General features: G+C 41.7%; 1 protein-coding gene across 6 annotated transcripts; it reads right to left on the minus strand.

Moving 5' to 3' along the window:
• Positions 1-1,862: 1,862 nt before the first annotated feature.
• Positions 1,863-14,652, minus strand: LOC108114343 (2-oxoglutarate dehydrogenase, mitochondrial). Of its 6 annotated transcripts, XM_017225277.2 has the most exons (13): positions 12,621-12,724; positions 10,844-10,961; positions 10,642-10,779; positions 10,238-10,417; positions 8,413-8,515; positions 8,190-8,195; positions 7,567-7,645; positions 7,094-7,505; positions 6,171-7,039; positions 5,217-6,111; positions 5,002-5,156; positions 3,611-3,898; positions 1,863-2,592 (listed from the first exon to the last, which is right to left on the minus strand). In XM_017225277.2, the coding sequence occupies exons 2-13, from the start codon at positions 10,937-10,939 to the stop codon at positions 2,493-2,495; spliced, it is 3,321 nt and encodes a 1,106-aa protein (XP_017080766.1). In that variant the 5' UTR covers positions 10,940-10,961; positions 12,621-12,724; the 3' UTR covers positions 1,863-2,492. The 6 variants fall into 6 exon arrangements, with proteins under 6 accessions (XP_017080766.1, XP_017080765.1, XP_017080764.1 ...); XM_017225276.2 differs by lacking the exons at positions 8,190-8,195; positions 8,413-8,515; positions 12,621-12,724 and adding exons at positions 9,412-9,541; positions 14,585-14,652; XM_017225275.2 differs by lacking the exons at positions 8,190-8,195; positions 8,413-8,515 and adding an exon at positions 9,412-9,541.
• Between the last annotated feature and the right edge of the window lie 335 nt (positions 14,653-14,987).

A 14,987-nucleotide genomic window follows, 5' to 3' on the forward strand; every position in this document is an offset into this window, starting at 1 on the left:
TGCACTTAGCGGTAAACAACTGTCCCAAATTCAAGATTTTGTTTATTCTTCGTGGAGTATTATTGTGGTTTTGTGCCCTTTTTATGAGTACTTCGGTTATTGTACTGCCTTAAGATAATACTTTGTTTACTTTAGTATTTTGGTTTAACTAAAACTGCTGTACGAAATTTAAATATTTTTTTAATAATAACCGCACTGGGTTTCACTCTGATTTTTAAACATTAATCATAAGATTAATATTAGATATCTGAAGTGATTGTTTCTAGATCATGTTCCTTAATGATATTATATTTTATAAACTATAATTGCTTGCCTTTTTCAATATAAAAAAAAAAAACAATCTTTAAGTTTTTAAACTTCGTCAACAGTAAATTCTTTTTAATCAGTTTTTTAAAAATTAATTTCAAAGCTCGTGTATGGGTATGATATGGGTGTGATTTATGGGGTATTTTACTTAGTTTATTCATACAATTGCAAATAACACATTAACTAATTGGAAAATAATATATTAAGTAAATAAATAACCAATTACTGGGAGATTGAACTTAAATCTTAGTGCAGAAACAATGAGACTCCGTATTAAGAAGGGTGTTTAACCCTTCGGTACCTGAAGATTTGAGTTTTGTTTCTACACTTCTTGTAGTGATATTTCTTTTTGTGGAGACAGCTATAAAAACGCAAAATACTTGAGTCAACAGATAATAATAAAGAATTCCAGACACGTTGTGTTTGCTTTTGATACACTTTACGCAATTACCAGGAAACCGCAGAAGAGCAGCCCCAAAAGAAAGACTTTCTTGGCTTTGATCGCTGGAGGAGTTCCTCTGGGGGAACATGAAAATATACACTGTCAACATTAGAAAGTAAGGCAAAGACTGCGCCGAAGATGTTCGATGAAATTGCTTTTGCGAGGGGAAATAAATTGACCAAAAGTGAGCACTTCACCTGCCCAATTGGCGTTGTCCAAGTTGTCAGGACAGGAAGATCTTGGCTCCAACTTGCAGATAGCATGTGAAAGTATGCATAGAATGATGGAGCAGTGAAAATGGAAAATGCTCAACGGCCAGTCTGGCAACTTCCTGTAGAAAATCTAGTTGTTGCGCTAAGAAAAATAAGAGGAAAATTGAAAGCAGAAACTGGTTCTAGAAGCTGAAAAAGGTCTTCCACTTTTCCTGTTGAATGAAAGACGCGATGTACCATGCTTTATATAGTAAATTGTATATTCCATTTGTATCGTGTTTATCCCCACATTTTACATTAACTGCAAACTCTTTTCTTCTCTCTTATCAGGGCTCGTGAAAACTCTTTGCCTTGCGTAATATTTGATTTAAATATTCTACTTACTTACTTGGTGCAAAGTTGTGATTTATGTTTTGTTAGTAACATTAAAATTTAGAGTTAAAGTTAGATTTTCGACAATGTCGCACACACATACTCTCTCTCGTTATGTTCTCTCTCTTTTTTGTAAAATAGTTATTTTGTTTTTTTCGGAAAAGTTGCTTGAATGCATGACTTTCCCTTATCGTTATCACTCTACATTTCAATATCTTATATTGGTGCGAGACAAAGTGCAATATTAATTTTAAATATATTTATTTTTTTTTGTTTTGTAAATATTTTTTAAAGGGTCCTGATTGGACTCCGTCCGTGGATCAAAAACAATTAAAGCATTTTGGCTGCATTTAGATGCGCTCTATAAAGGGTTTCCAAAAAAGTAAAACTCGCTTTGCTTAATTCCAAACACAAGTTGTTAAGAATCATAAACAAAGCATTCTAGTCCAGATTACTGGGGAGTATAAAAAACGCAATCTATATCCCTAATAGTGGCTCCTTGATCTGCGATGAACTAAAGCACAGCTCTGTTGTGGTTTTGTCATTGTTTAGTATTATACTTGTTCATTTATTTAAACAAAAAATGTGTAACTTAGGCAAACAAAAACACTAATGATTTCTTGGCCTGCGATCGATAAAAGGTGTTAAAACTGATGGCCTGCAGAGCCCTTTCGCTTGGCCTGAGATAGTTAAATTATATATAATACAATAAAATAAATATTAAACATAGGAATAAGAAATAAAATTAGAAAGGGTTTTATTCATTCCGAAAGTATAGTGATCCTCCTATGCGAGCTCTCATCACTCCAAATATATATGCGCATAGGATTGGCTATTTACTAGATCTTGGCTCTTTAGTTCGCATTAAAGACTTGCTCTGTGAGTGGTTGTAATTTGTTGTTTTGCTTTGCTTTGATTGTTTACTAAACACTAAACATTTCGTGTTATTTGTTACTTGGTTGCCTTGTTAGCTCTTGTAATTTCACTAAACTAATATTTAACATTTCATTACTTTCACACAATGCTCTTAACAATTTCGTCAGCAAAAAATCGTATCAAAGAGTCTGCATACGTTTCAATACAAAATATAATCGTAATTAATATTCATCGTCTTCTTCACCCCTCCTCCTCCATCTCATCACTATTGAGTCTACACCTCCTTAGGTTGAAATCGCGTCATTCAGGAGCGCGTTCAGCTCACGGATGTGCTGGGCCTTAGATCCGGTGGCGGTGGAAGCTCCGCAGGCACGTCCAACGTAGCTGTGGATAGTCAAAAAACTTCGGATTAGCTTGGGTACTTGAAATATCGAGCGTTAAGTTCACACAACATTCGGTTTTCGATTTTTTTTCGATTCGGTTAGACACGTGCACTAAACTTTAATCTAGTTTTTTTTGTTTGGTTTTAGCACAGTTATGGCAAATGTTCAATGAAATGAGAGTTAAGCAAGCGCAGGGTATTATATAGTATATATGAACAGTTTATGATGAAAAGAGATCTGAAGTTGAGGATGGAGTTAAGAGGGAAACCACACCAAACCCAAACATTGAAATGGACCCCTGAGAAGCCAACTCTGCGGTATGGAATAATTTCGATTGTTATCATAAATTCTCAAGCTGCACAGCAAATTGCCTAGATTACGATGGTATAATAATGAAATGTCTGCCTATAAGCTTTAGAAACTCTGTTTTGTATATAGTAAAGTATGTTTGAGCGGTATATAGACACTAGACGGTAGACCAACATACAGACTCAAATACAGATGACTGGACAATGTGGATTACAGATGCCTGGGGTTAACTGTGGTTATCTCTTTTAGGACAAGGACTAGCAAACAGCCAAAATAGGGGGAACTTATCAAAAACAAATGCAAAACTTTCGAAACGCGCGAGGTGCAAACAAAAACTCTGGACTGCAAAGTAAAACAGAGTCAAAAGATTAGCGGGTTAGATAGTTGAGTTGGAGTTAAGAGTAGTGGGTTTTAGTGTGTTTTTTCTTTTTTTTTTTGGACGGGGGACCATGAGGCGCTGCACCATGGAACAAACATCATGCCAAACAACAGAAATCAGAATCGCAATCGAGGAAACGGATATAAAGGAAACGAGGAGACAAATGAAGAGTTAACGGAACTAAGAGTTAATTTCCGGTTGGTAGGAAATAGTTATATTGCAGATAGTAGTGGGTAGTTGATTAGATAGATTAATTTTAGATATAGAGTTTATTGATCGCGCGCATCGCATCGTAGCGAAGCTCTGAGCTCTGAGCTGGCGGCCCTCTCACCTAATTTTGCGTCCGGTTTTCGCTATACGTCCGCCCGGAGCGGCTGCGATGCCCGCGGGCCTATTGAAATCGTGTCGTACGTTCTTTAAATCAAAGTGCTTGGCGGCATTAAAGTCACCGCCAAGGGCCACTGCCGGATCCTTAGGATCGCCGCCGTTCGAGTTTGAGGCGGCGAACATGCGGCTCAGCCAGGGTTTCGAGTTAGAATCGGAATCGGTGGCGGATACGTTATTAGTATGATCAGTAGTAGTGGTAGTATTGGTGGAGGAGGATTGCTCATCGCTTTGGCTGTAACAATAACACATACACAGAGAGAGAGAAAAAGAGAAAGGAATTGTTTTTGGTTGCTTTTTCGTTTCTTGGGTAGTTTCGAATTGTTTTTTTTTAATCTAAATTTGTTCTTCTGGTTTTTGCCAATTTTGCACGTACAATATTTACAAAAAACGGGTGGATGGGATTGTTGGGATTTTCAAAATAACACAAACTGGTTTGCTCGTCTTTCATAAATTTCAAATTAGTAAAGAAAGATAACTCAGAGGTTAAACGAAATCATAAATAAGAAGCCATGCAAAGTAATAATGGATAGGATGATATCGAATGGGTGAAGCCAATTTGCTGATGGACTCGCTTGGAGAATTTCAACGATATAAATTTCAGATATTTTTGTACTCGTGGTGATAATGATATTTGTTTTTCTTTTGCGGTGCTGGACATGCTCATCCAAACAAAAAGATAATTCAGAAGCGGATATCCGTTCAATGAGTGTTTGCGTGTTTGTGTGGAAGGTGTTTTATCACTTATTGGGGCTAAGAGTGGCTAATATAGAGAGATAGAGAGATATATAGAGGTGGGAGTGTGATAAAACCGCAGTTAGGAGGCAGGTGAGCGGTGAGAGGAAGCAGAAATAAATTAAAATTAGCCATGGTCGTATGATACTTGGTTATCAATTGAGATAGTAGGTGAAAAGAAAGACACATTCAGCTCTTTTCAAGAATGAATCGGTTACTGGACATAGGATGCCAAGTTCTTATATCAACAATTATCATATTTCAAAGTTAAAGCTACGATTTAAAGACATTATCATACGACTATAGCAGCTTAGATAGCGACAGCGATGAATGATGAGTAGAAAGTCAAATCAAATGATAGTTAATGCAAAAATAGTGAAAACAATAGCAAAGGAGAGCAAGATATTCAGAGAATCAAAGTAAAATCATATACGGTGCACGATGAGAAAAGTGCACTCTATTAAAGAGACAAAGAGATAAACTAAGACTGGAGAAGAATCTGAGCCTGAGAGAAAAGTTTGGGGCGTGAGGTAGTGGACGGAGTGCTCCTGCCTCAGGTGGGTGGATAGTTGCTGACCCCTTAAATATTGCCCTGGCACCTACCTGACATCGCGGCTGTGGTTCAAGGCGGTGAGGAATCGGGGCTGCACATAAGTCCAGCTGCCCTGGTTCTTGTGCTCCTCCTGAGCCCAGACGAGCTCGGCGTTCTTGTACAGATTGGCCTGTTCCTTGACCAGATCGAAGGGGAAAGGAGAGATCTAAAAAGGGAAATACAAGTTAGCAGATGATTCTAGAGAAAAAATTATAAGTTCACTAACCTGCTCCACACGCACAATGGCGATGTCGCTCTCCAGCTTCTTTTCCGTACGCGTCTTGGTCAGATCGTAGTAGACGCGGCCCGAGCAGAAGACGACCTTCTTCACACTGCTGGGATTCTGGCCGGCGGGGCCGTTGTCGGGGATGATGCGCTGGAACTCGCTGCCCTCGCTCATCTCACTGAAGGGACTCTTGGCCTCCGGGTGACGCAGCAGGGATTTGGGCGTGCACAGGATCAGGGGCTTGCGGAAGGGCAAGGCGATCTGTCGGCGCAGGATGTGATAGTAGTTAGCGGGCGTGGAGCAGTTGGCCACGATCCAGTTAATGTCGTGCAGCTGTCGCACTCCGAACTCATCGGACTCCGGGGGGAAGTAGTCGGGGTCGTCGCTGCTCATTTGCAGGAAACGTTCCACGCGGCACGATGAATGCTCGGGGCCCATGCCCTCCATACCGTGGGGCAGCAGCATCACCAGACCCGACTGGCGCACCCACTTGGACTGACCGCTGGAGATGAACTGATCGATGATGGATTGGGCCGTGTTGCTGAAGTCTCCGAACTGAGCCTCCCACAGCACCAGGGCATTGGGGTTGGTCATCGAGTAACCGTGCTCAAAACCAAGTACTGCATACTCAGACAGCGAACTGTTGGAGACAGAGTAGGGTGCCTGATCCGGGTACATGTGTTGCAGAGAGTTGTAGGTGGCCTTGTCCACCAGCTGATGGTGCAGCACGTGGTGACGGTGCGAGAAGGTACCGCGCTCAACATCCTGTCCGGAGAGGCGCACGTGAATGCCCTCCTTCAGCAGGGAGCCGAAGGCCATGGCCTCACCCAGAGCCCAATCAGCGACCTTGTCGTCAACCATGGCTTTGCGGGCGGCCAACACACGCATCAGACCCCTGGAATGATGGATTGTTAAATAAAAATTTGAAGTAATAATAATGTCTAGGATTCTTACTTGTGGATCACAAATTCAGCAGCGTTCGGGGGTGGTGACGAGAAACGGTTTCCGATGTGGATGAGGGTCTCCTCCTTGACTCCAGTGGGTGCCACCTTCAGGGGATCCTTGCCCTCGAAGAAGCCAGACCAGGGCGAGTCGAGCCAGTCCTTGTACTTGACGTGGGTCTCGGTCTTGGCCAGAGCGAAGGCCTCCTCACAGATGTTCTCGTACTTGGCGGCCACAGACTTGACCTCTTCGCCAGTGACGGTGCCCTCGGCGATCAGTTTGTCGGCGTACAGATCCAGGCAGTTCTTGTGCTTACGGATCTTTTGGTACATAAGGGGTTGCGTGAACATGGGCTCATCGATCTCGTTGTGTCCATTGCGGCGGTAACCGACCAAATCAATGACACAATCCTTGTGGAAAGTGGCACGCCACTCAGCAGCCACCTTGCACACGTGCATCACGGCTTCTGGATCGTCAGCGTTTACATGGAAAATAGGAGCGTTGACCACACGAGCGACATCCGTACAGTAGGGAGATGACCTGGAGAAACGAGGATCGGTGGTGAAGCCGATCTGGTTGTTAGCAACAACATGGATAGTGCCGTGGGTGGTGTAGTCGGGGAGGTCCGAAAGATGCATCGTCTCGTAGACAACACCCTGTCCACAGAAGGCAGCATCACCGTGGATCAGAATGGACATAACCTTCTTGCCCTCTTGGTCGCCGCGGTAGAACTGCTCGGCACGGGTCTTGCCCTGCACTACGGGATCCACAGCCTCCAGGTGAGACGGGTTAGCGACAACGGCCAGGCGGATGTTCTTGTTTGTCACACGGTTCAGACGCTCGATGTATGTACCCAAATGGTACTTGACATCACCAGAGCCCTAGAAAGGAAAGCCATTAAATATCCCTTTGGAGGTTAACTTGATTCCACTCACGTCATCAGCAGCCTCCAGACCAGCGAACTGGGTGAAGATCTGGTTCAGGGGCTTGCGGCACACGTTGGCCAATGTGTTAAGACGTCCACGATGGGGCATGCCCATGATGACGGACTCCACACCCAACTCAGTGGACACATCAATAATTTCCTTCAGGGCTGGGATCATGATCTCGCAACCCTCCAGACCGAAACGCTTCTCAGAGGAGTACTTCTTGGCCAGGAAGGCCTCAAAGCCGGTGGCACGGGTCAAACGAGCCAAAATCAAACGCTTCTCCTCGGGCGAGAAGTTCAGGACTCCGGGGGTTTCGAAGCGCTTGCGGATCCAGTTGCACTGCTCTAGGGAGTTGATGAACATGAACTCCACGCCAATCTTGTTGCAGTAAACGTTCTCCAGGCGGTTTAGGATTTCCCTAAAGTGATGAAGATAAAATAGATTAGTTAGTTAATCTAATAACTTATGATAGTACTTACTTTAGGGGCAGAGAGGCCTCATCGCCTCCGATGAAGGTGGTGCTGGGCAGTTTGAACTGACGCTCCATGTCCTGCTCACCTGTTTTATTTTATTGCATAGGGTTGGAAAAATGGGTTAAGACTTTAGTAAGGGGTTCTGAATGGTGGTGTCATGGTGGGCGGTTAGTAAATTGTAGGCGGCAAATGTTGTTTTGAAATTCGGAGTGTAATGATTTTTGTTGCTTCTATTGGGGGGTGTTCATACACAGTAGAGCTGAAATTGGGCTTGGATGCTCATGCTCTCATCTCTGGTATTAACTGGTTCTTCGTTTGGACATTTGATTGGACATGCATTAGACACTATCGATGATAACTGGAATTTGTTTTTCTAATGGGGGCTCGCAATCATTTCATTGCCATCAGACTAAGTGGGGCTTATCAATAGATTTCCCTTCATTTCGTTGTGAAAAACAAAACAATCATGCAATTTATTGATAAAATAATAATCAAAATGGCGAGGTATTTAACTTCTTTTTTTTTAACTTATTTGCACGACATTCAAATTAACAACAATTAAGGTAATGTGGCAAAACTAAGCAAACAATGTAACACAAATTTATTGGCAATATATAGCGTATATTTACTTGGTTCTATATATCAGAGGATACGTTTGTGTGGTTGGTTGGTCGGATTTGATAATCGATTTTTTGATGCCGGGGATCGTGTGTGTGCGGGTGAAAGACAGAAAACGTCACTAACACAATATTCGGTTTTAAAGGTATTTACAAATCAAGGGTTAAAGAACTCAAACTGGGTATGTTCGGATCAAATCGACCAGGTGTTACGACCAACGCCGAGTTTACTTACCAAAACTGAAATTAGCGTAAATGGTTTTCGTCGAGGAGTTGCCAGGCAATTCTGGTGAATTAATTTCGAGTGGATCGAGGTGAGCAATATTATGTCCTCGAATCTAACGTGTCAGTATATTGGGTGGTTGATTGGTAGTTGGTAGTTGGTAGTTGTGGTGGTGGTGGTGTTGGTGGAGTAGTATTAACAATGTTTTCGGATTTGATTTGGTTTCGGTTTCGATTTGTTTAGGTTTTCACAACACACACATAATACAAAGAGAGAGAATTTGGAATTTTCGTTTTAAAACATTGTTCGAGACGATTGGCGGTTTTGGTTTGAGTTTCGATTGCAGTTTGTGTTTTTCGATATTTGGTTACATTTAGGTTAGGAAGCAGTTATATAAAAATAAAGGAAAAGAAAATAATCAATTAAAAATATAGAATATAGATATGGCTTAAACAAAAACAGATACAAAAATCTCAGCGCACAAACACAAAATGAAGCAACACACTAAAAGCTTCGACAGGATCAGTAGACAATGATCGGTAAATGGCAATGTTTTCGAATTTCGTGGGTTAATCGAGGATCGGTGAAACATAGTGCAGAAACAGAGATATATGATACTGGGGTGCCGAGAGAGACAGAGAATAGATAGGATGCTTAACTGTAAACCTTATAATTGAAAGATAGAAACTTCGAGAAAGCCAAACACCAAAAGATTACTTACAGGAAATCTTATAAACCTAGAACTCAACGGAACTCGCTAACTTAATCCTAAAAAGGAATCTGTACGTTCTTCCTCATCAACTCCGAATTTCATTTAACATTCTTCGGCTGTTAAATGGTACTTTAAGCACAAGTTATTTTCAAAAACCAATTGCGTATGTTTGGGTGTTTAACTTAGTTTCTAGGTAGGCGAGAGTGGGTAGTAGCGGGATGGTGCAACAGGTATTTGATTTTGGGTTGAGTGGTGCGACTAGGGGTTAAATGAGAGAGAGTTCTGTAAAAAGAATTTACCAAACAAAAACCCAGAATGCTGCCTGAGCACATCTTCGTTAGCACGACGTGCTAGCCCATCCTTGCAGACGGTTTTTTCGCGAGTCAAAATTCCAAGCGGATCCAGATCAGATGCCAAATGACCTCGTGACTATATATGTGGTACGTACATATCGTAGATAGATAGGTTGATTATATGTAAAGAGGTGTACAGGGTAGATCATAGGACTTAGGTATAACAAGTTAAATGCGTACGCCAGGTGGGTTATCATGTGGCTTTGGTAACTCAAACAATGGAAATCAGCTACAAATCAACGGACTTAAATTTATCAAAAAATCTATGCAAAACTAAAAGCGTAACTCCTTCTCTGGCAATAAAATTAGAACACTTTCGGGTAACTGCCGATGGTTATTTCTTAATCTTAAATAAGTTATGAGAAAAAGGTGCAAATAAATCTGACCAATCCCTCCCAGCAATCACTACTTGGTGAGCCCGAATGGAAGTGATCGAACCGAAAACCAAACTACTCATGAAGGAGTGAATTTCTAACCTCTATGTGGAATTTGTGGATGGCGGATGGAAAGTCAACGAAATATTCTACTAATCTACCATGGATACTGGATTCGGAATGATCTGGTCTTGGGAGATGCACATATATGAACACACATAACAGGGGAAAATGCAACTCTAATAATCATAATCTAAACATAAACAGTAACTGAACTGAACCTAGGAGAACGAAACAAAAAGCGCCAACGAATACGAATACGATCCGCGATGGCTGTGGCTGCAATCTCCACCGTTTGGCTGGGAACCAAGTGAGGAAGCCAACACGAGCCGACATACCTGGTAGCTCCTAATGATGGCCTGCACAGCCAGATGGTCATCGATGGTCTTGGAGTCGGGCGCAGCGCCGGAGACTGCTCCACCAAAGTTGAAGGCGGTCAGCGGCAGAGTGTTGGCCTGCACAGGCGCCAAGTTGGGGGGGCTGACGTAGCTATTGCTGCGGAAGTACGCATCCCAGGACTGCAAATTAAAGAGAATTTTAGTATAATCTCAAAATAAAGATATATATAAATTTAAGGGATTTAATATTCTTTTCGATATTTTAAACATTTTTACGATCAGGAATAAAACATTTCTGGTTCAGAAATAAACCCAAGAAAGGCAGTAGCAAACTGGTTTTAAGTCCAATCAGAACCGGAATCGATTTTTACAGAATCACATCCCTGTTTGATAGCATTACTTACTGTGTGCACGGAAGTGGGATCCCTTAGCCAGGCGTTGTACATCTCCTCCACATAGGAGGCGGTGCTGCCGTTAGCAAAAGGTTCGGCAGCCGCGGAGTTGTAGGTGCGCACAGCGGCCGCTGCAGTTACCTTGGCCATCTGCAAGAGTATTGGGATATGGTTAGTCATAATCCTCTAGAGAATCACCATATATTAGACTCACCTGCTTACTGCTGCTGCTCTTGAGCAGCCATGTGGCGAAGTTCTTATGCGCCATCGGCGACAAGGCCAGGCTGAAGGCTGTGTGTGCTCTATGCATTTTGTAGCTTTACAAAATAGAACTGAAACGAAATGAAGAGACAATCTTTAGTTGGGATCTTATCACTGGACTATTATATCACTCGCGACTGATTAATCGATCGCTCCTTTGTTGACAAACAAGCCACGTAGAAGATAGCAACCCCCCCGCTAAACACCGAACTCCTGACCCTCGGCTGCTGTAAAGTGCGATAAGATATAGCCCAGAAGTTTTTACGTCATGGCCATGTTCTGGGTTTTAACTGTGTCACCGATCAACCGAATAAGCCAAACTTGTTGCCAGGCCAGCGGGCCAGTTATGAAATTCCCGCACGAAACAAGTTCACAATAGAGCGGTTGGGGGGCGTTGCGGAGGGGAATTTATATACGTCTAAAGCCAGACTAGACCGCACTGAGAACGGGGGATCGCTTGGCAAAATAAAGTACACGTGATACCGTACGCCTGCTGATTCCGCCGATGACGTCAAACTAACGTGGGCTGGTTTCGACAGTTCGCTCGTCTTTTTGATAATCAGCCAAGAAATGGCGGAGATACTTTGGCCCCCAAAAAAATAAAGAAATGGTGAAATGGGTGTTTTTATATACGGAGAAGCAGCTGCTTTCTGCGCAGTTTATTCGTTTCCCAACTTTTAATCAGTTGTGAATATTTGCCTTGGCTTTTTGTTTGCCATCTCGGAATCACGATGAACATTCACCTGGACTTTTGAGTGAAACAAGTTTGCCGAGATAAGGCTTAAACGCCAAGTGTGAATGTCCCGGGGTCGGAGTAATAAATTCCTTAGGTACATGACTAAACGCAGAAGCCTCTAGACGCAATTGGTTGATAAGATGGCTGCTGTTTCTTATAAAAAAACCGGCCTCCAATCCCGATCATGCCACGCCAGCACTTCAGGAATATGTCAAATTATTAATCAAATTATTAGCGATAGGCCCGCGCGTGCGGATGTCGTAATTGAATGCCTATCTAAAGCCAGTCATGCAAAAAATATATACAAATTGAAATTCGGAATGGGAACTGCTGGGGCAAGGAAGGCGTGGCTAGGTCACATGTCTTATCGTCAAAACGCATGCTGCCCAGACGATCCAAATCAAATGATTACAAAACGCTGGCCCCCAGACATGAGAGAAAACAATTGGAACGGCTAACCGGTTTTGAGCGGTCAAAGTTAAGTATCTGAAAGTGCAGCAGCACAATTGTTATTCAATTTTGTAATAGTTACAGTTACACAGATACATGTACAGCCCTCTAATTCAATTTAGCAGCCTGACAGACAGCTTTTCTTTCAGTGTTATTTATCAGTTTGCTTGTTTTGTGCTGGCGCTTTTCACATACTGCTTTCCCTGCAATTATATTCTGGCCGACGTCGCCGCTGATGTTACGAAAACACACATTACATAAGTGCAAAATATATAAAAGAAAACAGAGACTCGCGTGAGAGCAGCTAGATTATTAGAATGCCCAGATGGAGCTAATTAGTGTGAAATAGCTCGCTCGCTCGATGAGCTTGCAGTTCCACAATTTGGAGCATGACTGGAAAAATCCATTTAAATTTTAAACCGAGAGGAGTGAAATCCCACTGTATCTACATATATCTAGACACTGCACTGCACGGTGGAATAAAACGGGGTATAATATATACGCCGTATAATATATACTGCGTGCGATTGCTCCAAAAACCAACCGAATATATGTGTACTCGTCGTACTCGTATCCGTATCTCGCAGATACGCGGCAAACGTTTGTTCGTGCTGAGTGCTGCGCGTCGACTGAAGCGAAAATACAAAAGCGGCCGCCTTCGAGAGTGAAATATACAAAATTTAGAAATCGAATTTGCTCTTCACAAACCGCGAGCGGGGTACAAAAAAAATTGAAAGGAAAACACAGAGTGTGTGATAAAAAAATAAAACTCACACATACAAACACAAAAGGGGCACATGACAACTCGGCGTTGTATCTCTATCTTCTGGCAAAAGGGGGTTTGGTCTTCGATCGCCGGACCTGATAACAGTCAGGTACATATCGATCCCACTTCCTCCGCTTATCTAACCATTCTCTCCTCCTGTTTTGTGTCCATGTCTTGCGTATTTATAGCTCGAATTTGTTTACAACAATCCCAAAGTCCGATCGACTGCCGGCTGACTGTTTGAAAAAATGCCGCCCACACATCGAAAAAAATAGAAAGGGGAGGTAAATTGAAGAGTAAAAGTGGAGGTATGGTATGCCCAGGGAAATATATTCATAACACATCCACAAAGCTTGCTTATCACATAATACCGCAGGCGAAAACAACGAAATTTATATATTAGCGATAATAAATATAAAATTATGACTAGCTTTCCCACAAGAGTGATGTTTAAATGAATTACTTTGAAGAAGTGTTTTTAAAATTTTAAAGCTTTTTAAATTATTTTTCACTGTGTAACGAATAGGTCAAGCGAAACGCAAGTGAATATGTGCGTGTGTATCGATTACCTTACCGCTAATCAATAAAGTTTCAAGTTCACAAACGAGTCACATTAATATAACAAATTGCCTTGAGTGCGGTGCGAAATTAACGGAAATAGGAATAAAACCGAATATTTAAGCACTCTTTAAGGTATTTAAAGTCATCATTACTTTAAAATATTGCCTCAAACGAATTGGCTGAAACCACTTAGTTTGACTAGTTAATGAAAGACAGTTACCAACTTTTATTTAAAATTTTGTATCTAGCTAAGTGGAAACCATTAATTTGGACTTTCCAATGAAAGGTGGCTAACAGTTTAAATGAGTAGAAAGGGTATAGAAAGGTAAGAAAGGCGCAATCGATAAGGTTGAGGACCTTGCTTAGCTGTTTCCAAAACCAGAATGCAACTGCATTCCATTGAAAACCCTAGACGAGCCCCCCGGAAAAAAGAAGAAGAGCGGGCCAAGAGCATGAGGTAATTGAAGAGCGTGTCAAAAGGGAGAAGTAGGAAGGAGGGTAAATACTACTACTATTGGGGTGACTATTCCCGATCTGGGGCCTTTGCAGCTGAGTTATGATAGGTTGTGGCGGATGTGCCACATCTGTCTATACGCCACAAACTAGTTGTGCTTCCCCAGACAATGCGGTCGCCGCAGCGCTTTCTTTGCGTATTATCTTTTTTTTTTTTGATTGATGATTCATTTGGTGGTCGCAGAAAAAGCACACGCGGCACTCGGTCAATTGCGTCATCATTGCGCCAAGTTAATTTTACAAATCACATGTGACGTCGCCGCTTGTTTTGCATTGCGAAATTTCACTTTTCTTTTGGTGGCAACCGGCGCAAGCGCTTTTCCGCCAAAGAGCCGCCCACCTGCACTTTTCGCATTATATAAGAACAGTCCTTGAATTTAATTTGGTGAATGCCCTAGGAAAATCCACATTTAATGCTTTTAATTTGCACTTTCTCGGGTGGGAAACATGCGGTTGGGGCATATTGATCGTAGAAATGCTGGTGGTAATTCCTGGAATTCCACATGATTAAAAAGCTGGCCTCCTATGTGGGCCAGGAGAAAATCACTCGAAATAAGAGTTTCCCCAGAATGCCAATAACAACACTAAGATGCTATATATCCAGGGCACCTTTTACAATTTTAACGCACTTATATTGCCTAAATCTAGTTAAAAGTTGAAATATTTACGTTTTTACAGCCGAGCCGAAAACTTTTTGCGTTAGTTTCACCACTAAAATTCTTATCGATACGCACTGCTAAGCATATCGATGTTTAATGGTTCGGTGGTTATCGTCAGCGGTAACACTAAATATTGAGATTTTAGATTACGACCAGAGATGGCGCCACTGTGGCATGCTTTGACATAGACGTTATGTAATTTAAATGTAGATATTTAAATTAAAATGTTTTCCTTTGTATTCTATGGACACGCGGCTCTATTAACATATGCTTACTAAAAAATTAATAAATAAGTAGTCTAAATAAGAAAATCATTGAGATTCTATTATATTATATAGAGATAAAATAATTTTAGACAAGCTAAATATGAAAAATATATTTGGTAGTTCATCTACATTAGCTCCATAATCTG

Source organism: Drosophila eugracilis, unplaced genomic scaffold, assembly GCF_018153835.1.
Source record: "Drosophila eugracilis isolate 14026-0451.02 unplaced genomic scaffold, ASM1815383v1 contig_2154, whole genome shotgun sequence".
In the NCBI taxonomy this organism is placed as follows: Eukaryota; Metazoa; Arthropoda; class Insecta; order Diptera; family Drosophilidae; genus Drosophila; species Drosophila eugracilis.

Bases quoted from the DNA above. Each gene is read 5' to 3' on its own strand.
- LOC108114343 (XM_017225276.2), bottom strand. From the start codon at position 10,939: ATGCATAGAGCACACACAGCCTTCAGCCTGGCCTTGTCGCCGATGGCG. The intron at 7,506-7,566 runs GTAAGTACTATC...TCATCACTTTAG, and splicing joins GAGGCCTCTCTGCCCCTAAA to GGAAATCCTAAACCGCCTGG. The intron at 5,157-5,216 runs GTTAGTGAACTT...TTCCCTTTTTAG, and splicing joins CCATTGTGCGTGTGGAGCAG to ATCTCTCCTTTCCCCTTCGA.